The sequence below is a fragment of the Falco punctatus genome, assembly GCF_963210335.1.
Source record: "Falco punctatus genome assembly, chromosome: 3".
NCBI classification, from domain to species: Eukaryota; Metazoa; Chordata; class Aves; order Falconiformes; family Falconidae; genus Falco; species Falco punctatus.
This window is the reverse complement of record NC_137582.1, coordinates 12408458-12433341: the sequence shown is the minus strand read 5'-3', so window position 1 is coordinate 12433341 and position 24884 is coordinate 12408458. Positions and strand designations below refer to the sequence as shown.

The 24884-nt window shown below is 43.8% G+C and overlaps 1 protein-coding gene across 3 annotated transcripts in view; it reads left to right on the top strand.

Moving 5' to 3' along the window:
* Positions 1-20141: 20141 nt before the first annotated feature.
* TRIO (trio Rho guanine nucleotide exchange factor) overlaps positions 20142-24884 on the top strand; it is a 254214-nt gene continuing 249471 nt past the window's right edge. For 2 of the 3 annotated variants that reach the window (XM_080381109.1, XM_080381107.1), the window contains exon 1: positions 20420-20781. In XM_080381109.1, coding sequence (XP_080237235.1) covers positions 20667-20781 — 115 coding nt within the window. In that variant the 5' untranslated portion in view covers positions 20420-20666. Of the gene's footprint in view, positions 20782-24884 lie in introns of all 3 variants that reach the window. The other variant, XM_080381110.1, reaches the window with a different exon arrangement.

Sequence of the window (24884 nt, the reverse complement as noted above, 5' to 3'; positions counted from 1 at the left end):
AAAACCTCTATAGTTCAGGAACATACTGTATTATTACCCAGATTATATGAATACATTAATATTCTGCCTTCTGCCATCCCAGATATTTTTAATTTGGTTTATGGAGCCATTTTATTATAAATTCAATTCATCAAATAAAAAGTGATGCTCTCCATGTAATCCTTAAAAATTCCTAGTGTTCTTTTAAAAGAAGGAAAAGCACAATCTAAAAGGCATTGAATTTTACAATATATTACATTATTATGTATAGTGCCTTCTTTGTAATTACAGAACCTGCTGTCTTTTACAGACTTTGTAGCTATGTAAAAATTACTTAAAACACTAATGTTTAGCTACATATTATCACTCAAATCATAAATTAATGGCAACATCAGAAAAAGCAAATGAGGAGATACTTCCAATCAAAACAAATAGGCTAAATGATTGTACTGTTTAGAGATCCAGATAAATTGCTTTTCTCTTGTACATAGACATGTTCTACACATTACAAAGCAGACATGTTAAGAACAAGCTAGTGGTGTAATTCTTTGATGTTTGATTTAACCCTGCATATCTAATTCCTAGAATACCTTGCATTACTCAGTAAACTCTGCTTTAAGGGACTACTCTTTAAAATGGGAGAGAAATGCAGATTTTTTAAAATTTCACAGTGAGTGCAGTACATTATTTCTATCAAAAGAACCTCATTACAAATGGACACTCTTGGACTTTCACAGGTATCAAGACACTCTGGTTTAAAGGATGGACAAGTTGTGAAATAAAATTTACAAAAGTTGCTTTGTGGAAAACCAGCTCTTTGCAAGCTTGAGAGCAGTCTGTAACATTGCCTTTGTCTTGCCCCCGCTCCCCCCAAAAAACAAAAAACAAGCTTGCAGCTTCTTGATGCTGTTGTCCAGAATCTTAGTTTTAATGCCTGTGTATATCTGTAGCCAAATAAGCTCTTTCTCATGGGTAAGCATTTTTAATAGGCTGCATATCACACAGGTAATGCACTCATTTCCAGCTGAATCACAGTGGAAGCCTCAAAATGTAACCACTACTAGACCCTGGTCCTGGGTGCACTAGCATCTTCCCTCTCTACAGTCGAGGGATATGCTTAGGGGGGCTTCTGTAAACCAGATTAGAACACTTCCTAGGACTGTTTCTTTTGGGCAATAAAGACACCATCTCCCGAAGTAATTCTAAAGAAAAGAAAAAAAAAAATCTTGAAGGGAATCTTTTTTATGTTTGCAAAACTGGATTTTTTTCCTCTTTGTCACTGTGCTGCCTAAAACCAAAGTTGAACAAAATACTAGAGGATAAGAGAAAAAAGTGTTAAAAACTGGAAAGTGAGTGATGTTACATAGTATTCTCAATAAAAAAAATTAAACTGTATGGATTCATGAAAATAATAATATTAAGTGTGTGCATTTCATGTTTAACAGAGTTTCAAAACCCTATACTTTCTGGACAAAAATTGGTTCTTCTTTATATTAAAAGTATCTGTAAAAATAGATCTTTACTCTTCTGCTCAGCAGTAAGAGAATTTTTTTTTCAGAAGGCATGCTACTATAGAAAAGAGAGGAAGGAAGCTGGAGTTAGAATAAAAGTGAAAATTATAACTTAGAAGAGAATTTTTAAAAACACAAACATACTAATTTTCATCTTTTATTTTGAAAATATCTCATTGTTCATATTAATAAAAGGCAAAACCACCAACTGAACTTGTTCATAACTTTATTCTGCTACTCATTTTATCATCTCCAGTTGCCATTTCCCTGACTAGACATTGCACGTCAATTAAGAACGGTAGTAATTTCTGATGGATGGAATAATTTGTAACAGGAGCAAAATTTTAAATGCCATGCTAGGAGTATCAAAACTCATAAGGTACCAGATGTTCATCAGCAGGCTCCCTGTGTAGTAAAGTGGGATCTCATTATAAAATCAGGAAGTATGTAAATAATCCCGAAATGGTGAAAAATTTAATAAAGATAGCTCATCAACAGACTGATAGGAGTGGGAGTAATGTTATGTAAATTAAGCTCACAGTTCTTCTACATCAAAGGAACTATCAAAGCCAAATCAGAAAGGAAGGAACCTTCCCCATCTGCAATTCAGATCATCACTTGTGGTCCCATCATTAAACTTAACAAACATTGGAGCATCCTACTACTATTTTTTAACAATAAGTGAAGTAGCGCCACTCACCTTGTTACTCCATGCCAGAAGTTACTGAGACGAGAGGGCACTAAAGGCTTCTTAAGGCTGTGGACTAACTCTTCTGGGACTGTAAAGGAGAACGGACACAGGCAGATCACCCTTCTTTCTCCTTTGCACTTGCCAGGTAAGAAGAGATAACGTTTACAGTTTCTTTCAAGCTCATGTCTAAGCATGTCAGCACCTGCCCAGCCAAGTCTGTCATGATCTCCAGCTGTCCGGGAGTGCTATCACATAGCAGAGCCCTCCTGCAAGCCCTGAACCCGTAGAAAACAAGGGATTAGCCCACATCGTGACCCTGCCCTGCCTGACGGGCAGGACAGTGTGATGAGGAGGTGAAGTACCCGATGCCTTGTGAAGTGCCTGAAGCACTTCAGAAGTACATCGACTGCAGAAAGATGGAAACCTATGGGGGGAAACTAAGAGTTGGTCAAGTCTGTGCGGTTAAGCTGCTTGTAGGGTTTGACACTAGCTTTCAGTTTCGCCTCCCCACATTTTATTTCTGGATGTGCACTGCTGTGCATCACAGTGAGTGTAAAAAGAAGACAGGTATTTGTTCTGAAAGGGTCCTTACCATGTAATGCCAGTTGACTATGTAGCTTTTGTGAGAAAGCACTTCTTTGCTACAAAAAGTGTTTCCATTTTACAATGAGAGTGGCTGAGCTTTTGCCTGTTGCCATCGGTAGCTCAGCAGTATTGCAGCCACAGGAGACTAATGTAAGTAAGCTTTTATTCTGTATTCATGAGCTAGCAGTGCCTCTCTTCTGGCCATGAGAAGGAGCACTGATTTACATGTTACAGGACAAGGTCTCAATGGTGTCAGTAAAAAACAGCTAAAAATGCAAGACCCACCTCTGGGATCTTTTACTAACTGGTCAAAATTGCCCCTGTCTGGAATTTTTACATGTCCAATTGATCTATACCTTATCAGATGTCATCTAGCTCTACTGTGATTGAGATATCATTAATTAAAAATTCACCGAGGAGTGGATTCTGACAGCTGCTAACTCAGCAATGAAAAACCTGTTCAAATATTAACAGTAATCAGTGAGCAAGATCACTTGTTTATGTGTTGCTCTTGTGACCTAAAGAAGAGGCAGCAAAGGGAGAAAATCTTTACACATATATTGGTACTTAAGGACAGATGATTTTTGGACCTCTTTAGACATATTTTTTCAGCCTGCTCTCAAATATGGCAGCTCACTAGAGAAAGACAAAGTGTCCATGAAGCCATCGTGATGGCTCCTGACCCACTGTCTCCTCAGGGCCTTGAGAGTGGACAACTCACAGAGCCTTCCTCAGCCTCTCCTTTCTACTGATGACAAGATTAATGGCTCTCAAATTGTAGCAAGAAGATCACAAAGCATATAGAAGCTAATCTGGTGTGTGTGTGTGTGTGTGTAAAATAAAACAATCTTAACAGACTATGTATGGATTCCCAGGCAAGCAGACAAGAAAACGGGACAAAAAGTAAAGTACTAAAATGACATATGAAGTTTATAATAATCTAATGTGGTTGTAAGTGAAGACCGGTATAAGATCTTCATAAGCTTGTCCATGGGTTTAAAAAAAAATCTAAAAGATTCACTTTACAAAGACTGAAGAGCCAGGGGCTGGAGGACATAGGTACACAACCCGCACAGATGGATTTTTTTTGGCTGGTAAGGGCATCCAGTTTGGAAGGTCTCTTCTTTCACAGGATTTAGGCAGAGGGTCTGATAGCACATGTACAAATGATGGAAAACAGCTCCTCCCCAATTACTCAACAGTTGAGACTGAAAAATAAACAGCACAGTTGTTTAACAGATCCAGAAGAGCATTAAAATTAGCAGTGGGCTTTGGGAGCACGTAAATTCACACTGCCTGGATATAGCTATAGCCAAAGCTTGATGTTTCAAAGCTTCATTTTAACCTCATGTAAGGATCTCATTGATTGTCATAAGGATGTAAGGGGGGGGGGGGGGGGGGGGGGGAGGTTGTGTAACAGAGGAAATACCTATTTATTTAAATTAATGAAAACACATACAGTCATATACTGGTTCTCAGGTATGCCTAGCTTTCTAAACCTAGCTGATCAAAATAGTCATATAACAGAGAAAGGTTCTGTCTATGCTGGAATATTTGACAGTTATATCACTGTACGTTTTACAGTGGCATTGTTAAATCAATATGCAGCCATTAAAATGGCATCAATCTTTGCATGGCTGTGATTGTTCTAGATTAAAAGCAGCCTTTTCACTGTAGTTAAAACTCCTTCCAAAGCATCATAGTATAAGGTGAAGAAAATACTCTGTCTTTACAAAAGGAATCATACTGATATAAAAATTACTGTATAAATTGACAAGTTAGCACGTTCAGTATTACCTTCCATGTGAGAAAACTCTTCCATAAATTCCTTCAAAGGAGAAAAAAAGCAAGTCACAGAGTAAAGGGCAATTAGAAAAAGGTAAACTGAGGAAGAGAAGAGAAAGAATAAGAGGAGTCACTGTCCAACTTCTGTTGTGCCCGTGTTTGATTTGAATGAGGAAAGGTGCTATACTAAGGCCACCATTATCGACTCAATTTATTAGTGTTTTGAAAAAGAGAGACTAGTAAAATGTAAATACTACTTAAATGCATGTGCAGGGAGGTCTAAACATTTTAATGATGCATTTCATTCTGCAAAATCACAGGTCTGGAAGGTACCTTAAGAGGACATCCAATTTAGAACATCCTTCCAAGGCAGGGAAAACTAAATCCATTTCACTGCTTATGCTTATTTGTTCAACCTTTTCCCTTTATATGTTCATATGTTTGTGGAGGTATAGATTTATGTCTATACTTCTAATCAAATTAGTCCTGTTTTTTATTTTATTTATTTCTAAGTTTTCATACTTTGTCAGTATTATCATATCAGAATTATATATATAAAAAAATAACTTATGAAAATGTAAAACTTATTCCTCCACCAAGCCTAATGTAATAAATCTCCATTTTTGTAGAACTATAAGATAAGGATGTTATAAAGGTGCAACAAATGCATTTATATTACATGTACGTTTTAGGTGCATTGACCACCACTCACAGTGTAGTCTAAAGTAACTTTATGCCACCCGTTTATATAATACTAATAATAGAACTCATAACACTATCACATAAATACATAAGAAACCCTCAGCTTGAGATGAACTATGAAATATGTTCAGCTTCCAGTACACTGTCACAAAAGATATAGGAGAAAGAGTCCAGAAAAAGTGAAGAAAATTGTTTAGAAGGCCAAGTGCAGGGTCCTGCACATGGGCCGGGCCAACCCCCAGTGTCAATACAGGCTGGGTGGAGAATGGATTGAGAGCAGCCCTGAGGAGCGGGACTCAGGGGTGCTGGTGAATGAAAAGCTCAGTGTGGCCCAACAATGTGTGCTTGCAGCCCAGAAAGCCAACCACATCCTGGGCTGCTTCAAAAGCAATGCTGCAGCTGGTTGAATGAGGTGATTCTCCCTGTCTGCTCTGCTCTTATTAGACCCCACCTGGAGTACTGCGTTCAGCTCTGGAGCTCCCAACATAAAAAAAGACATGGACTTAATTGGATTGAGTCTGGAGGAGGTCTACGAAGATGATCAGAGGGCTAGAGCACCGCTCCCATGAAGCGAGGCTGAGAGTTGGGGTCCTTCAGCCTGGAGAAGAGGCGGCTTCGGGGAGACCTTATAGCATACCTGAAGGGGGCTTACAAGAAAGATGGGGCAGACTTTTTAGTAGGGCCTGTAACAATAGGACAAGGGGTAACGGTTTTAAACTAAAAAAAGGTAGATTTAGATTAGATATCCAGAAGAAATTCTTTACTGTGAGGGTGGTGAGGCACTGGACCAGGTTGCCCAGAGAAGCTGTGGATGCCCCATCCCTGGCAGTGTTCAAGGCCAGGCTGGATGGGGCTTTGAACGACCTGGTCTAGTGGGAGGTGTCCCTGCCCATGGCAGAAGGTTGGAACCAGATGATCTTTAAGGTTCCTTCAACCTAAACCATTCTGTGAGTCTATGATGCTATAATATCATACAAATAGCAATGCATGTAAAAAATTAAGACCATTTAATATACAGAGAATGATAACCGCAAATGTGGTCAAAGTTTAATTTGGTAAACGGCATGGAGAGAGTAAGGACTCATACCTCTACTGTTTTCTCTAATGCAAAAGGGAAAAGAAACAACCTATATAATTAAAAAACCAGTATGTTCAAAAGCAGTCAAAAGAAAGAATTTATGGACCTCATAACATTTAAAAATAAGATTTCTGTAGCCATGATTTTCAAAGAATGCAAGAGAAACTCAAGTTCTAGTGAGAAGAAAGTCTTTTTAAGCCAACTAAAGTTGCTAGCAAAAAAATGTTAAGATGTAAAAGACTTCAGCTGGCTTGAAGAACGTGAGTGTCTAAAAGCTTGTCTGGCTTTTCCAGTTGTACCAGCTCATCTGATCAAAGATACCACCTTTTCCCACTTAGTTTTCCAATTAAGTTTTATCACCTACAGGTGCAATAGTCACAATGCATGCATATGTTAAAGGATAGCAATACTTGTAGTTTAGGATTTATGATAGCAGTATGAGGCCAAAAGAAACTTCCAATATGGTAAAACTATTATTTTATTTGTCTGTAGCATTTGGTATCTATTGCTTTCCGAAACAAGACAGGGGGCTACATTTCAGATCAGCATTTTCACTCTTTATAGCACATGGCTTGTGTTTAGTGAATAGAGAAGAAACCTTCCATTGTAATCATTTTACTCACAGTTTCACATGGAAGTCACTAGTCACTGAAAATACCAGTCAATTCTGTCATTTATAACTGCTGACTTTATAGAAAACATGAATATGAATTAGTTGCATGTTTATCCCAGCACAGCAAACTACCCTTTCTCCCCACCTCCTTTACCATCCACTTACTCAATTCGTTCAGCAAGTGTGTTGTTATGCAAAGCCTGCTGACAGCCTTCTGAAGCAGTTCTGCATCTCCACTGCTAGTCCTCAGCTTCAGCTGCCACCACATTCCTCCACTGGTAACACTTTTGGGAGGAGGTTTTTTTTGTCTATTCATGGTGTTCTGACTGGCCTTGTTCACAAAACCTCAGTATTAATGAAAGCAAAATGTCATTCTTTGGGATGTTTGCAATATTCAGTTTTTTCACAGAATGATTTAATACATAGTTTAAAGTAATCTAAAAAGCTTATGATAGGTGAAAATAATACTCTTAGATACATGAAAATGTTAACACATAAGTTATAACTATTTTCTGAATATAATTTAGAAATAAAAATACTGCTGATGAATCAATGAGAAACAATAATGTTTCTAAATATATTACAAGAAACGAATATGCTTCATGAATGAATGATGAAGGAATTAATTTGTTTCGGTATGTATGAAAAAGGACGAAATAAGATTTTAATCCTGCCAAAGCAATCACACTTGGAAAGAACTGATAGCTTAAAGCTAGTACACAAAAAATGGCATAAAAGGAGCAAAGGCTTGATTACTCATACTTCAGTAAAAAAATAAGGAATATATTTCTGAAAAACTCCTTGTATACAAATCTTCATTAACAGATGCAGGAAATTATTTTGAATCCTTCATTGTTGGGCTTGATACCATATTTAGTGAAAGCCCCTAAAAACGCCCAGCAGATATTTTGAAAAGTCAGTATAAGTATTTCCATTTTGAAATGTTATATATAACAGATGTGAAACAGAATGGTTGTGTTAAATAGGAGTTACATTTATCAAATACAGCACAAGATCTAACAGCGAAGAATGAGACCACAGTGAAGCATAGTTTTTGAAAGCTTGTGAGCAACTATAATCCTTGTAGTAGATGTTAGTATAGAAGGAAATGATTGGAAATACAAATTTTTTCACTTCAGAAGGGTAAAACCACACACTAACTCCCTTGCATGCTATGAAATATGACAAAAGTTAAGCCAGTGAATTACAAAAAAGGAATTGAGGAGCTGGAAGCCATCGTGCAGCAGGAAGACTATGACATATTCACCATCATGGGAACATGGTGGGATAACTCACAGGAATGGAGTGCTGCAATGGATGGCTACTAATTCTTCAGAAGGGATAGGCAAGGAAGGAGAGGCGGTGGGTCCCTGTATGTCAGGGAGGGTTTGGAGGGCCTAGAGCTGAGTGATGGTGACAGTAGGGTTGAGTGTTTATGGGTAAGAATGAGGGGAAGGCCAACAAGGCAGATATCCTGGTGGGAGTCTGTTATAGACCACCCAGCCAGGATGAAGAGGCAGATGAAACATTCTACAAGCAACTGGGAAAAGTCTCAAGATCACTAACCCTTGTTCTCATGGGGGACTTCAACCTACCAGATTTCCACTGCAAACACAACACAGCACAGAGGAAACAGCCTAGGAGGTTCCTGCAGTGCGTGGAAGAGCTTCCTGACACAGCTGGTCATTGACCCAGCCATGGAGATGCCCTGCTGGACCTGCTGTTTGCAAACAGGGAAGGCCTGGTGGGGGATGAGGTGCTCCCAGGACGTCTTGGGCATAGAGATCATGAGATGACAGTTTTTGATTCTTGGAGAGGTAAGGATGGGGATCAGCAGAACCGCTACCTCGGACTTCCAGAGGGATGGCTTTGGCATGTTTAAGAGCCTGGTTGACAGAGTCCCTTGGGAGATAGATCTGAAGAGCCAAGGGGCCCAGGAAGGCTGGACATTCTTCAAAAGGTGGTCTTAAAGGCACAGGAGCAGGCTGTCCCCATGTGCCGAAAGACGAGTGGCAGGGGGAAGAGCAGCCTGGCTGAGTGGAGACATTTGGCTGGAACTCAGAGGAAGACGGAGAGTTTACCACCTTTGGAAGAAGGGGCAGGCAGCTCCAGAAGACTATAAGGATGTCACAAGGTTATTCAGGGTGAAGATTAGAGAGGTGAAAGTCCAGCTAGAATTCAGGTTGGCCTCTGCTGTAAAAGATAACAAAAAATGCTTTTACAAAGACATTAGCAACAAGAGGAGGGCCAAGGATAATCTGTATCCTTTATTGGATGTGGTGGAGAACATTGCCACAAAGGATGAGGAAAAAGCTGAGGTACTTAATGCCTTCTTCCCCTCAGTCTTTAATAATAAGACCAACTTCCCTCACAGTACTCATCCTCCTGAGCTGGAACACAGGGATGAGGAAGAGCAGAACGAAGTCCCCACAGTCCAGGAGGAAACTGTTAGTGACCTGCTGCTTCACTTAGATGTGCGCGAGTCTATGGGTCCGGATGGGATCCACCCAAGGGTACTGAGGGAGCTGGTGGAAGAGCTTGCCCAGCTGTATCTCCATTATCAATAGTCCTGGGTAACTGGGGAGGTCCCAGAAGACTGGAGGTTAGCCAGTGTGATGCCCAGCTACGAGAAGGACAGGAAGGAGGATCTGGGGAAGTACAGGCCTGTCAGCCTGACCTTGGTTCCAGGGACGGTTATGGAATAGATCAACCTGAGCGCCATCACACAGCACACGCAGGACAGCCAGGGGATCAGGCCCAGCCAGCATGGGTTTATGAAAGGCAGGTCCTGCTTGACAAACCTGATCTCCTTCTATGACAAGATGACCTGCCTAGTGGATGAGGGAAAGGCTGTGGATGCTCTTTACCTGGACCTTAGTAAAGCCTTTGACACCATCTCCCACAGCATTCTCCTGGAGGAACTGGCTGCTCATGGCTTGGGCAGGTGTATTCATCACTAGGTAAAAAGCTGGCTGGCTGGCCAAGCCCAAAGAGTGGTGGTTAGTGGAGTTACACCTGGCTGGTGACTGGTCACAAGTGGTGTTCCCCAGGGCTTGGTATTGAGGCCAGTTCTGCTTAATATATTTATCAATGAATATTTATCAATGATCTAAAGGAGGGAATTGAATACAACCTCAGTAAGTGTGCCGACAATACCAAGTTAGGGAGGAGTGTTGATCTGCTGGAGGGCAGGAAGGCTTTGCAGAGAGATTTGGACAGGCTGGACTGATGGGCCAAGGCCAACTGTATGAGGCTTAACATGGAGAAGTGCTGGGTTCTGCACCTGGCTCACAACAGCCCCTCACAGCGCTACATGCCTGGGGCAGAGCGGCTGGAAAGCTGCCTGGGGGAAAAGGCCCTGGGGGTGCTGGCTGATGGCTGGGGGGACATGAGCCAGCAGTGCCCAGGTGGCCAAGGAGGCCAACAGCACCCTGGCTGGTATCAGAGACAGTGTGGCCAGCAGGACAAGGGAAGGGATTGTCCCCTGTACTCGGCACTGGTGAGGCCTGTGTTCAGTTTTGGGGCCTCGAATCCTGTGTTCAGTTTTGGGGCCCTCACTACAAGAAAGGCATTGAGATGCTGGAGCATGTCCGGAGATGGGCAATGGAGCTGGTGAAGGGTCTGGAGCACAAGTCTTGTGAGCAGCAGCTGAGGGAACTGGAGTTGTTTATTCTGGAGAAAAGGAAGCTCAGGGGAGACCTTACCACTCTGCAACTCCCTGACAGGAGGTTGTAGGCAGGTGGGGGTTGGTCTCTTCTCCCAAGTAACAAGTGACAGGACAAGAGGAAACAGCCTCAAGTTGCATCAGGGGAGGTTTAGATTGGATATTAGGAAGAATTTCTTCATGGAAAGCATGGTCAAGCATTGGAAGAGGCTGTCCAGGCAGGTGGTGGAATCATCATCCCCGCAGGTGTTTAAAAAGTGCGTAGATGAGGTGCTTAGTGATGTGGTTTAGCGATGGACTTGACAGTGCTAGGTTAACGGTTGGACTTGATGATCTCAAAGGTCTTTTCCAACCTAAATGATTCTATGATTCTACGAATTCTAAGAATAAGGTAATTAAAGTGCTCTGTTCTGCAATTTTATCATAAAGTTGGTCTGGATTCTAGTTAGTCACAGAGTGACGCTGGTGAAAACAGAATCACAGTAGATCTTCCCCGAAAGGTCTTGAAATCACAGCATCTTACAGCCTAACATTACCTTCATTTGTAAGAAAGAAAATATTTTTATGGTACAATAGATTTGTCAGACCTGTGTAATACCTTTTGATATTTTCTCTACATAAAAGGGCAATCAGTTAGATTAGAAATTGTTACTCCTAGGGGAACTAAAACCTTAATAGGACTAGTACCACCCCCAAGATGGATAACTGGATTTGCTCCTCTCCTGTAGCATAACAATAGTTTTTATATTGCATTGTTGTTAGACCTGGTGTTCAATTGTTACAGAAGCTTAGAAGTTAGTCATTGTAATCAACAGCAGAAATACACAATAATTCAAAGTAATCAAATTCCATACAACAGACATGAATGGAATGCAAGTAAAGTGACAAAATGCAGTATGTATTGCAGCAAGCCCAAAAAGAATGACTTTTTCCTGACAAAATGTAGGGACAGGTTGCAATAGCAGTGGTATTGATTCATGGCTCACCCTGGCAATCAAAGTCTGTGAAGAATGTTCTAAATGAGGAGACGGAGCTTGAAGCAACACGTTAGCTGAAATAGCCAAGCAAGGAAAAGTTGCTTATATAATGAAATGGTTGTTTGTCATGCAATCTCCATAGCGTGATGAAGATACTAAAATTCCGTATTTGGCTAGAGGACGCAATTTGGTCCTACTCTTCATTGCATGCCACAAAGACAAGTCGTCACATGAGCTGCTGTAGCTCCTGTGGACCTTTGTAAAGCCCTTGCACACATGATAAATCAAAGGCTTCTTAAAAGTTGTGCAAATTTCCAAATCTATTGGACAATTGTCCAAGTCTAGGGAAAATCTGGGCAAATACAGTTAGTAGGTGTCATGTAGGAAATACTTCTGTTAGGTGAAAGCAGTAAATAGGAAAGAGATTTAGGAACAGTATTCAAATAGCAAAATTTCAGGTGGTTGTTTTGTGAGACCTAATATCAAATCTTTCACTAAGAAGTATTGATAATTTAAATTTTAGTGCTTAAGTAAAAACATTAAACATTTGCTTAATAAATGAACTGAAATGGGTATCTATGACATCCTACTTCCTCCTGATCTGGCTGTTCTATTGTTAGAGATTTACTGTCAAAAAGCCATTTCCCACCTCTTACCGGTACGAACAAGAGAACTGGTGAAACTTCAAGGTTTTGCACTAAAACCAGTGACAACTGGAACAACTGGATGTGGCTTTCTACCTGTAGAAGGATTACTTCAGGTTATTAGTCCACACCAACGGGCAGAAGCATTTTAGTGAAGTGCAAAAATAGCTTGTGTCCTACAATTATGCTAAGGCCCAGAAGTTTGTACGCATTTCCTGGGAGTGCTGCCAACTGAATACAGTCCCTGTCCCACATTATCTGCTCCCCCTCTGTGAGAATTGAGAGATAGGGATACAGCGTAAGCCATGCTGAGCGCATGATCTGTAAACTTGCTTTGTGCACAAACTGAACAGCCCTTTATTACAGAATGCAAGCACTCACAGATGATGTCTTCAGTCTGGTGTACAAGTATTGGCAAAGAAGCTAAGGACTAGAAAGATATGGAAGCTGAAGTCCATCTGCATTTCTGTCTTTAGAAACAGCAGCGAAGACCCTGGAGGGAATGTGGAACACCAAGTGACTCCACAGGTCCTGAATGGTCTCGCAATAGCTGAACATCTTAGGAAGCAACTGGATCTAACTGGGGTTAACATGCCAATAGAAGTATGTGCTGGATAACTTTCAGGGTCAACAAGTAGCCTATTCAATTAAAAATAGGAAACTGGGACTACCTGTGAAATTAGCTGCTAAATAGAAAAGAGAAGAAAGCAAGCACATGAGGAGCAAAATGCCGGCAATAGTTGCTTTTTGCTCAATTAGCTTACTGTGGTACAACGGGGAAAAGGGGATATACCGAGTAGGATGAAGGAACATGAAAGAGGGCTTGTCTTCTAATTGAAAAATTGGAGAGGATAGAAAAAAAATAAAACAGTTTATTTACTGTCTTCTATCCACAGAGCATTGCTGCAGCTGCTGCTTTTTTACTGCTGAAAGCCAAGTGGCTTCCCAGGCGTGGCAAGGAATTTGACTTTCTGACTATGAGCAGAGGAAACATTAGGAAACTTTGTTCCACATTGGTCAGTTCTTTCCCATTGTAGCAGCTCCTGGAAGGAGGCAATGCTGGCAATTCATGGCTGTACACTCTCACAAAATTCATTAAGACTAAACAATGTCAGGAATAACATCTGCTGCTACTGTCTAGCTAATAGCATGATCAACTAGGATGACAATGTTGGCCAACTGGTACTAAAGAATGATAAATCCTCACCTAGAAGTTGAATTCCCCAAGCAAAACCATTTACTTACCACCCCAAACAAATCACATATTCTATAGAGAGACCACAGGCAACAGTGAAATATCTGCAGAAAGTAACAGCTATGTGAAAAAGACCAATCTGGAGATAAAGCCTTGACAAAACCAAGGGAAAGGAGAAATCATTGTAAATGTATATACCTAGAAATAAATAAAATGGATTGCAAAATATGGCTTTCATACCAGAGAGCACCTCTTGCAGCAGCAGGTAATGATGGGGGACCATGCCGTGGGTCTCAAGAGGTCTCCTTGGGAATTTGAAAAGCCTTTTTGTGAGAAAATCCATTCTTTCCAAATGAAACAAATCTTTGGTATCTGTTTGGGCACTCATGCAGTCTAGATCGACTACAAAAGAACAACCTTTACTGGTATCCTGACAGAAAATCCTGTATGTCTTGGAAATGTCTCTTTATTGACCTCTCAAATGAACCTGGAAAACTTCAAGTACCAATTGTAAATATTATCTGGCTGAAAAACCTATACTCCTCTTTCAAAACAGTAAAGTCAGCAGTGACTGAGTGTATTCTGGGGAATCATCAACCTATGAAGACTTAAGTCATATAAACCCAACAAACTTGTGAGCCTCATAGGTTATTATCAAAACTAACTCCCTAGTACCAGATGCAAAGGTATTGTAAATATTTAAAAATGTGTCAGTTTTTAAATGACTCAAACTGCAATTCAGTTCTGTGTATAGAAAAGGAAATATGCATTTTTAGTTTGTTTGTTGCACAAGCAATTACTCAAATTTCTTCAGTCTCTGTTACAAGATACTGATTGACATAAGTGATACAGACATAGGCATCCAAGATGCTTTCCAATCTGGGCAACTCTAAACCAGCATGCTGATGAAGTTACATGCATACAAGTACACAAGCAGTTGAACTGATTTAAATGCCCTCTTCTGGGACAAGCTCTTGAAGCAGGATGCTGTTTGTTTCAGGCTTCATTTTTGATTGACTTTTCACTTTGTCTAGGCTCATAAATTACAGTTCTGTTTTATGCATGGCTCTTGTGTGCTGCTTTATGCCAATTCCTGCACACTATTTTCACAAGTGATTGTAGGCAACTCAGTACAATTAACGGACTATTACTGTTAAAGCAGAAAGGCAATTGTCAACTGGACTTAAGACCACTTTGATACTAAGTGAACAGTTTTGTCATAAATGTAGTATGAGGTGTGTTAAAACACTTGGTATAAATAGGTGACATAATGTAAGGCTGTCTGCTGATCTATAGGCAAACACTAGCATAATAGCTTAGCTTAAATGGTGACCTATTTTTCTGAGTTTCCACCGTGATGATACAAAGCAGTGGTCTGGCTTTAAAGATACATATGGAACATCTTTTCTGTATGTACAGTGCATTTTTTCCTGTGGACATGCTAGTGTTTTTTAGGCATGAAGAGCAGAGGTTGTTCTGGCATGAGCTGTCTGCATATCATGATCACGGGATCCCATCCTTCAAGGGATGAAATGTCATGACGTTGGAATACTTTCCTATAGTAATCATACAAACACAGATTGTTGATAGTGTTGGTAACGTAAGCTTGATAGGGGCCCACCTTGCTGTTGGCAACTTTTTATTCTATAACATCCCCTGAACAGGAGCATGGAATGAATGGGCAGATCTACAGAGGATATCAGGCTTGATGTAGAAGCTTTCCTTTAGGGCTTAACAGAGTTTGTATATAGAGGGTTTTGGTAATATGGTACATCTAGCCATGCTAAATCTTCATTGTTTCAGTTGATCTAGACCACTGGAGCCCAATTTCTTAATTTAAACTTACAAAGACTTGAAACTGGATTGGTTTTCCTTGTAAAGTTTAACATCTGATAGAGTAGAAGGTGGAATTCAACAAAGAAAAGGGAAAAAGCTGAATTTATCTCCTGAACTTTTTCCTAAAATGCTTTTAAAGCTGAAGAAAGTCTGAGGGAGACTAATTTAACTCATCAGTTAAGATGAACTCATGTTGCCAGTCTCATTACACAGGGGAAAAAAAATAATCATGTCCCTCTTCTTTAGTTAACTGCAACCATACCCCAATTAAAACCTAGTCTTTGAAAATTCAGGAATGACAATGTTAAATCATTAAGAATATGTAATATGATCTGTTGTGGAGCAAGGAGCACCTACAGAATGTCTAAAGGAAAGTATTTTTACAAGCAGAATAAGAGGTCATGCCACCTTGAGAATAACTGATTAAAAAAAGAGGACTAAATCACCCACAGAGGCTTTAGCATGCATTGTCCTACTGTTAGGATTTCTGGACATGATCATCTAGGCTGTGATCTTATAATGAATGTGCACTTTATTTTCAACCAGGCACGTAAGTTCAATTCTTTCAGAAAGTCTCTGAAGCACTCCACACATTTCTGCCTAGGAAATCTTGGGCAAATAGGAAAATACTCCTTGAAAGTTGAGTATGGCTTAAGTATTATTGCTAGTGACAGAAAATCTGAAATTAGAGTGTGTGTGCATGTGTCCATTTGTGTGTATGCATACTTCCTTATGGAGAGTACAAGGGTTTCTGAAAACCTGGATGGCAAAGGCAGTGGGATGACTTGTCCAAGGTGCAGCCAAGTGGTTCAGCCACCAGTAATTGTACAATAATGTAGAATTATGACTGCCTAAATGTAAAAAGAAAATAACCCACTTCATTAGGCTGAGGTTAGTCAACAGATGGTGTATAGACCACCAATAGTCTATAAAACATCAGACGGCTGGTGTAATTTCTACACATAACAGAAGTGCCCTTGACATCGACAAGTCAGTACAAACCACGTAGCAGAACTGGGAGCTGGATTTTTATAGAGATATCACATCATCGAAATGGTGAGAATTAAAAAAAAAAAAAAAGTGGTTTGGTTATAAATAAAATCAGGATGGTTAACATTTTTAGTAAACGATACGCAAAACCACACAAGTTGGGCTGTAGGTTATTAAAAATCTGCTTGATTTTTTGCTTAAGATTTGAAAGCCATGACCACATAAGCAGTAAAATTTCATTTGCAGTGACCATCAAACACTGGCCCTTTACAGTTTTTGACTGAAGTGTACTAAACCTCTCCTTGCAGGTGCTAAGAGTATCTGTGAAATGTTATGTCCTGGTGGGTGCTGGCAGTGCTGCTCTAAGTTTATAAGAAAATTCAAGAATGTGGAAGGTCTTCCCAGTGGAAGTATGGAGAAATTATCTTCAAGTAGACTGGCAACATTTTACAGAGGTGATAGGTAGTTCATCTGCTATCACTACTGTTTTTCAGAAAAGTAGAACAAACAATGAAGAGGCAAAGGCAGAAGTTCCAAAAGCTGTCGGAACTCATACAATGAAACGAGAACCTGACTTTATAGAATGAGGAAGTGGAGCATGTAGGTGCAGTACTGCTCAAGATAACTTTTCAAAAACACATGGATGCTTCTATAGAAATGAGGGCTATAATAATTGTAATGGTTGGAAAATGCTTCAGTGCTAGTCTACAGATAAAAGAGATGCATCTTGTGCTTGAAGAATAATTTGAAATCAAAAAATGTTGCTATAACAAAAGCACCATTTAGATCAGAAACCAGATAGCAACTCCGAGGTGGTACACATTAAGAACTTTGATTGCTTTCCTTAACTGTTACAAACTTAAAAGAAGCCTTGTCATCTTAAAAGCACTGCAGCAACTGGTATAGCCTTCTCTACTACTTACCACAAGTGCTTGTGCTTCTGCTTCTTATCCTGGATACTGAAGGCTAGGCACTGGGCAAGGTTCTTTGCTCACAAGACACCTCTTTGAGAGGAATGAAAATATTTGTGCATTGATACACTGATTTTAGGGTGACTGTTCAACCAGAATAAGACACAATAAAAGGAAAAATAAAAGTCATTCAAATGAAACAACACTTCTCTTAGGGTATTTATTTTACTGGAATGTAAATCTTCTTGAACAATTTGCTCACATGAAATGAAATTATTTATTTATATCTATATCTATAAAGTAGGTACAGAAATTAAGCGTGATTTCAACATCTTTAGATTTTAGAACTCCTGGTGTACGATTTAAATAAACTCCAATTTGAACCTCAGCCTTAACACTATTGATATTTAGCAGGTCACAGCACCCTTAAAATACCTTTTACATGAAGAATAATATTTTTCCTTTCCTGCATATACCGTTGCAATTGGTGCAAAACCACTTGCATATTCACAAAACCTGAGACAGCAAAGTAGGAGCTGATGATGTAGAATACGGCTATTCCCTACTTACAGGCTTCCAAAGCAGGCAAACTCATGCAACTTTTCAATGGGCAACATTGTATCCACATAGACAATTCATACCTTGTTTGTTTGTTGGGTTGTTTGTTTTTTTTTCAGTTTCAAGCCTAAAATGATCAAGAAGAACCAGACTAAGAAACTCAGTTTCCTAATGTTAAAATATTAAATCTGGTATTTGTTATTTAAGGAGGATACTTGTGAATGAAATCCTTGTTTTATGACAGTGTATTAAGTAACTTTGTCATGTTATTTTCCTATCTTTGTCTCTTTCTTTTAGCTTACCTTTCAGTAAATATTGCATCCTAAACATGATAGTGAACACAACTGTATTTCTGTAACACTCTTGAATGCTGCAAAGAGTATGAGCATATTTGGCTGTTGAAGGTTCCCTGTAAAGGCCACCTTTGCTGCAGGTGAAGAACTCAAATTGAAATTAGTCCATCTCTGTCGCTGTCAGTGATGAGAGGCTCTTGTAGTGGAGGACATGGCTCAGGGCATCCATGTGTCAGAGAAAACCAAAACCAGCATCTCCTGCAATTCAGCAGATGGAGAAGACGGGGGAAGGGACAAACTTCAGTCATAGAACCTTCAAAATTGTTCAAGTGAACCTTGGCTTTTTAGCACCCACTGAAAAATTATACACTGCTCTGGATGAGCAGCTAAGTGGAAACAGATGGTCAGTAGCTTATTTTCAATAGCTGATGAACAATCTTCCAAAGCTTTTTCCAGTGTTGCACAGCATATCAAAGTCTTAATTCAAATTCAGAAAACAAATAATCTTGAGCACTTCTTGCTCTCCAGCCACTGAAAGCTCAAATTATGGAGATTCTAGGAGACCCAGTTTTCTTTACTCATTATATTAACTCTTTCCATTCACTTACCCCATTTTCTCATATTCTTGTGCAGTTTTTTCTGTGCTGATGTACAACACCCTACTCCAGCTCCCAGGTCAATTCAATGCTTGCATTGAACAGCAGCATTTGTCCCAGTTGTGTTTTTTGCTAGGTGGAAGGTGCTAGGCCAGCTAGGAAGGAATTCACATTGCAACCATTGCTGTCAGTGGGGTGCTCATTTGGAACTCTTGCCTATGCCTGCTGCTTGAAAGAAAAACTTCTTAAAAAAAATAATCATCTTTTTCAGTCAAACTAATCTCTTCTCTGTAAGAGAAATTAGGGCAGGGGCAGTTGAATAAAAGTTTTTCCATCAAGCTACACAACTTCAGATAAATACAAACCTTGGGAACCTTGTGGATGCCCTCCACATCATCTGACTACGACAGACTAACAGAACCACATTTCTCTTGAAGTTACTTTTTTAACACTTACCAAAGGTTGCAGAGTTTAATTCCTGGAGCTGTACTTCTGCGTTTCAAGTGTGCTAATAAGCAATACGTCTGACCATTTACCCCAAGCATTTGGGATGTGTTACTCAGGTTTATACCTCAGGTGCAACTGCTAAACTGCCTATTCGGCCACTCTCTCTTTAGCTTTATCTGCACATGATCTTATTCGGGCAGTTTCACATTCAGGAGCACGACTGTGCTGGGACGCACCTTAACCCAGCACTCAGCTGAGCTTTCCATCACGAGCTGTTCGCTTATTTTATGTTAATTGGACTCGTCCACGACACAGAACAATTTGAAGTGTCCCTGTGCTCACTGACGAAAAAAATAGCAACAATACAGACAGCAATGTAACGGCCTGTGCCGGTGCCTTTTGAAGGCACCTTTCTGAAAAATTCGCGTATTCCCTGGGTTTTTTTTCCCCCTTCAGGCGGTCCGCGCTCTTTCGAACCCAGGCGCCGGGGGGCTCGTACCGAGCACGACCTCTCGCAGAGCCACCGGAGCTGCCACGCTCCAGCACCGAGCGGCCCGGGGGGGTGGGGTGGGGGCAGGCGGCAGCACGGGACACGCGCCGCTGGTCACCTCCCGCCGCGCCGGGCGCGGCCTCCGTGCACCCAGCCCCCGGGACGGACGGGCTGACTGGATTTTTGAGGGAGCCTGCCCTCCACACACCGGCGAGCTGGCAACTGGGCTGCCCCGCAGCAGCTGCCTGCGAGGGCGAAAGTCAGTCGGAGCGGTTAAAAAAAGTCCCCAAAGCAACACCCACCCCCCCCGCACCGGCCGCGCCGCCGGCAGCCGCCGGGCAACGGCCGCGAGGGACCCCCGCCCCGCCCCCGCCCGCCGGGCGGCCGCGCCCCAGCCAATGGGGAGCAGCTGACGTCCTGCGCCGCCCCGCCCCATCCCGACCGGGGCCGGAGGCAGCCGGAGACTCCCGAGCTTCCCCCTCCCCGCCCGCCCCGCTCCACCGCCCTTGTTCCTCGGGCGGGGACTCGCTTCCTTTCCCGACTCCCTTTTCCCACCCTCCTCCTCCTCCTCCTCCCAGTCAAGATGGAGGACGGCGGTTGCTGCGACCACCGGCACCACGGCGGCTAGCGCAGCTGCTGCTCCTCCGGCTCGCTCCTCGCTCCCTCAGAAAAAAAAAAAAAAAGAAAAAAAAAATCCCTGCTGGAAACGTTCGTTCTTTCTCCGCCCACCGGCTGCTGGCTGCGCGGACTGCTGGCCCTTCCCATGCCGTCGTCGTCGTCGCCCTCCTCCTCCTCCTCCTCGCCCTCCTCCTCCTCCTCCTCCCGCGATTGTCTGCGCTCCGGCTGCCGCCCGCCCGCCCGCCCTGACTCCCTGCATGCACACGCCGCCTCCTAGGTGGCTGCGGGGGGTGGGCGCTCCCGGAGCTGCCATTCCGCACATACCTTCATGTCCCTGCGCTCACTGCGGCCGCCCGCCGCCGCCCCGCATCGCTCGCCCGCTCAGGCTGCCGCCCTAACGGCCGCTCCCGCCCGGAGGTGAAGCCGGGACCCGCGGAGGGGGCGGTGGGGTTGGCGGTGGGTCTCGCCCGGAGGAGCCGCCGGCGCCGCCACACGCAGCAGCCATGAGCAGCGCCGCTACCGCCACCTCCGCCGCCACCACGGCCGGCAGCGGCGCGGGGGAAGGGGCCGAGGAGGCGGCCAAGGACTCGGCGGACATCGCGGCGTTCTTCCGATCCGGTGAGTGCGGCCCCGTCCCGGGGGGCGAAGGAAGGGGCAGCGGCGAGGCCGCGGCTGGAGGTGGCGGCGGAGGGTGGAGGGAAGCGACGTTTTCCTCCCGGAGCCGGGAGAGGGAGCGAGGGCAGCCGGCTTTGTCAGGTGGCCTCGGGGAAGGCTCGCCCTCCCCTCGCCGGCGGGGCCGCCTCGGCAGCGCCCGTCCGTACGGAGCGCCGCCGCGCTTCCTCGGGGAGGCGGCGGAGCGGGGCCCGGGCCGCGCTGGGGCGGCCTGGCCGGGCGGCAGCGGGGCAGAAAGCCGGGTCCCCTCGTCCCCTGCCGGGGGGCAGCGGGGCTTCGTGTTCGGGCCCAGCAACTCGCGGGCGGGACGCCACCCTCGCCGGCAGGAACGAGGCGTGAAAACGGGTGCGGCGGGCGGCCCGGCCCGGCCGGGGCGGTGGGGGGCTGAGTGCCGCCCCGAGGCGGTGTCGCCAGTGACAGGTGCGACTCTCCCTCCGATGCCGGCCCGGTAACGGGCGTGTTCCCGGGGCCGGGCGGCACGACCTGGCGCCGGGCGGACCCGGTACCCCCGAAAATGTCCCGCCAGGGACTGCGCGGCGGTACGCGAACGGAGGAGCCGCCGCGGGGCCGGGCAGCCCTCGGTGTCGGAGGGGAGCGGGGGCAGGGGAGCGGCGCGCCGCAGGGCTGCGGGCAGAGCGGACCGGGCCCCCCGGGCCGGCGGGCGGGCGGGGATGACACCGCTATAAAAGGCATCGCGCCTCCGGTGGTGCTTGGCCGGTGCCGTGCTGGTGGGTGGCGGTCGAGGGCAGGGGTGGGAGAGCGCAGCATCTCAAGCGGGTGTTCATAGCGGGAAGGGAAAGAAAAAGACAAAAAGCGAAGCCCGTGCGCCGGGGGTGTCCCTGCCTGGGCTGAGGCGGGGCAGCAGCGGGAGCCGGGCGGCAGCGGCTTTCGGGCGCTGCCGGGCTGGGAAGCCAGGCTCGGTGCGGAGGCTCGGGAGGGGAGGCGGGGGAGCCTGTTGACAGGCTGCCGGGATAAAAAAAAAATGGAGGCCGCCTTCTCCCTCGGTGTTTACTCTCGGCACGCAACCGGGCGGGGAGGGCGGCCGTCCCTGTCACCGAGACATTGTCCCCCGGGGAATGGCGGCGGGGACGGAGGGGAGGGCAGGGCTGGGCTGGGCTGCCCGGGCCGCACGAACCGCCGGCGGCGGGGTCGGAGCCCTACCGGCAGCCTGGGCGGCGGCGGCGGCTGAGCCTCCCGCCGGTGCCGGCTGCCCTCCCCCGAGCGGCGGCTCCGCCCCGCTCCGCTCCGCCGGCGGCTCCGCGCCCCCCCCGGGCACCCCCGGCCATCGCTGCCGGGCGGGGCGGCGCGGCGGGGCTGGGCACTTGCTCCGTTCGGATGCCTAAAAAGGAGCGGCGAGCAAGGAAAATGCAGACTCACCGCTGGAAAGATGAGGGGGATTGCCGGTTTGGTGTGTGAAAAATAATAATGACGGCAGGAGCTGTAGTAATAATAAAAGCCGTGTTAATTGGTTTTTTAAGGAAAGTCAGCGAGGGAAGTGGGAAACGGCGTAATGCGTGCTGCTGGCGGTCGGTGCTTGCTGTTGAATGTGTTTGGTTTAATGAGGGTGAAGGAGGAGGTGTGATTTGCAGCAGGCATCCCTAAAGCAGGGTTCAGAGCAGCGTTTGTTTGGACAGATGGTCTGGACGGGGGGCTGTGTCTCCTCCGAAAGGCCCGATGCTCCCTCGGCAACCTGTTTCACATGACAGCAGCGAGTCCAAAACTCCTTGTTGAGTCAAGGTGCTGGCCTTGGTGGGTTTCGTCATGGAAGAAGGATTGAGCTTTGTCGTTTTGAGGGAAAAAATCCTGGTGAAAGCGAAATGACGAATTGCAACAGTAGACTTACGGTCTGCCTAGTGTAGTTACAGATTGGTACACGTGTAGTAATCTTGCAGTTTTGGAAGACCTTGCCAGCTGTGTTAATAGTCAACTTCCACATTTATGTGTGGGTAGAGGGATGACACGGAATTGATAAGCTCGTAAATGGTGCAGTGATGACTTTGATACTGATAACTTCTGATAACAGGGAAGTTGCACTGACCTCAGTCTTGCAGCAACCAAAAACCTTAAAGCAGTAGAAGGACATGTCAGATGCTTATCAAAAAACTCTTAGAGCATATTTAACAGCAGGCATTCTCATTTCTGTATTTACATGTGGAGGTTATCTGGTTCAGCCTGGGCTGTGACACACGCTGGAAAATGCTGTGGCATCTCTAGTGGGTGTTTGGTATTGGGAAGAGCTCTTCAAACTCCACCTCTGTACAGGATCCACTCTTTTATAAGGAAAGGGTCTATGAAGAGATCTGTGGTGTTCCCCTTTGTTTGAACAGGAGGCACGGGGTTTTTTCAGTGAAACACAATGGACACAGCAATCTGTGAATAAGCAAAAAACTTTATTTGGTGTACATGGGAGCAGACAAAATATTTTTCTCTTTACAGTATTTACAATGACAAATGCTTCCTTTTTCCTGTCACTTGCAGAGAATGTCAGCAAAGCTGTAGCTGTTACTTAAAAGAGAAAATGAGTAAAAAATGTTATAAAGAGTTTTCCGGGAGGAAGAAACCCCTATCAACAACAAAAAAACCCACCTAAACAATCAGTTCTAATCTTAGTTTAGTTAAATTGGTTAGTTGAGATGCCAGTGGGGTTATTTACTTTCTGCATGTCCTTTTGCAAGGCTAAGCATTAAGTAGAATTCAAGGAGCCTGAAGAATTGGAGGGTGTTTTGTTAGGATATTGAACAGTGGCTAGGTCACTTGAAATCACTTGAAATGTGTACATTTCCAGTTTTCGCTTTGGTTATGTAAATGTAAACTCACTCTGAGTTGTTGTGGAAATAAGTTGCAATTGAAATGTGAAGAAAACAGCTGAACTGGAAGTGAGGTAGTAGTACGAAAACATAAAGATTGTGTCTTGAATTTAAATGAGGTATCCCTTTACTGGAATTGGAAGAAATTGAGGCAGCTTACTTTCCGTTATCTATTTGGTATCTAAATCTCATTATTTGAAGTTGAAAAGCCAAGAACACCTTGTTAGATCTGTCACCTTCTTTGTGGCAGGCTAAGGGTAAAACTGCTAAGAAGCAGAGTTGAGTGCCAAGCAAAATGATTACATTTTGATGGAGAAAACAGTGGTTGTAGGAAGTGTCTTTCTGTCCTATATGTGAATTGGAGATTAGAGATGACTCTCTGAATTGACAGAAGCGATGCGTTTTGCACTGAAGATGTATAGACAAGCATCTTTTTTTTTTGTCTTATTAAAAAGTGCACTGGTGTGACTTGAAAGGACTAGTAAAATCTTTTAGAATTACGGAAAACCAGACTGTTACTGTATGAAAACTCAGTGGTGCAGTAAGTGGCTGGGTAGAGGGTTGTTAATGCACATTTTAAGTATGCAAGATCTATTCTGTATAAAAAAAGTATTAAGATAAAGCTTTTCAAAATGCATTCTAAGTTTAAACTTAAAATTTTGTGTATTCAGAAGGGTTGAAAACAGTGAGCAAAGCTGATTTTGAAGGACTGCTATTAAGTCATGGCTTACAGGGCAGTAACCATGCAGAGGTTTTGCTTGGTGGTCGTTCTCTTGTTGCTTAAATCTTCATCTTTGCAGCTTTGAGGCCCAGTACTTTGGGTAGGGGACTGGCGGCTGACATCTTTAGGATGCAAGAATGAGGTCTGTTAAGTTCATATTGTGCTGTTATAACAGTGTCCTCCAAACCAAAGAATTTTTGCTAGTTGAAGTTAATGAATATTGGTTTTGAGCATAAAGAACAAAGCTTTTTTTAAACTTAAGTAGAAGAGGTGCTGATCCTATATTTTGTAATTAAACTTATCTTTTTGGGATGATGGAGAAATCTGTGAATACCAAAGGATGCAGAGAAGAAGACTTGTAAGTGCTTCAGTCAGCTCTTGGCTAGACAGTATTGCAAGTGCCTTGGTAAATGATTCCGGTAAGTCTTTGTGGAAAAAAACCCACTCAAGTTATCAATGGATAACTCTAAAGAGTGTTGCTGTGAAAATGGATGTAGTTATTTCCTGTAAGATACATTCAG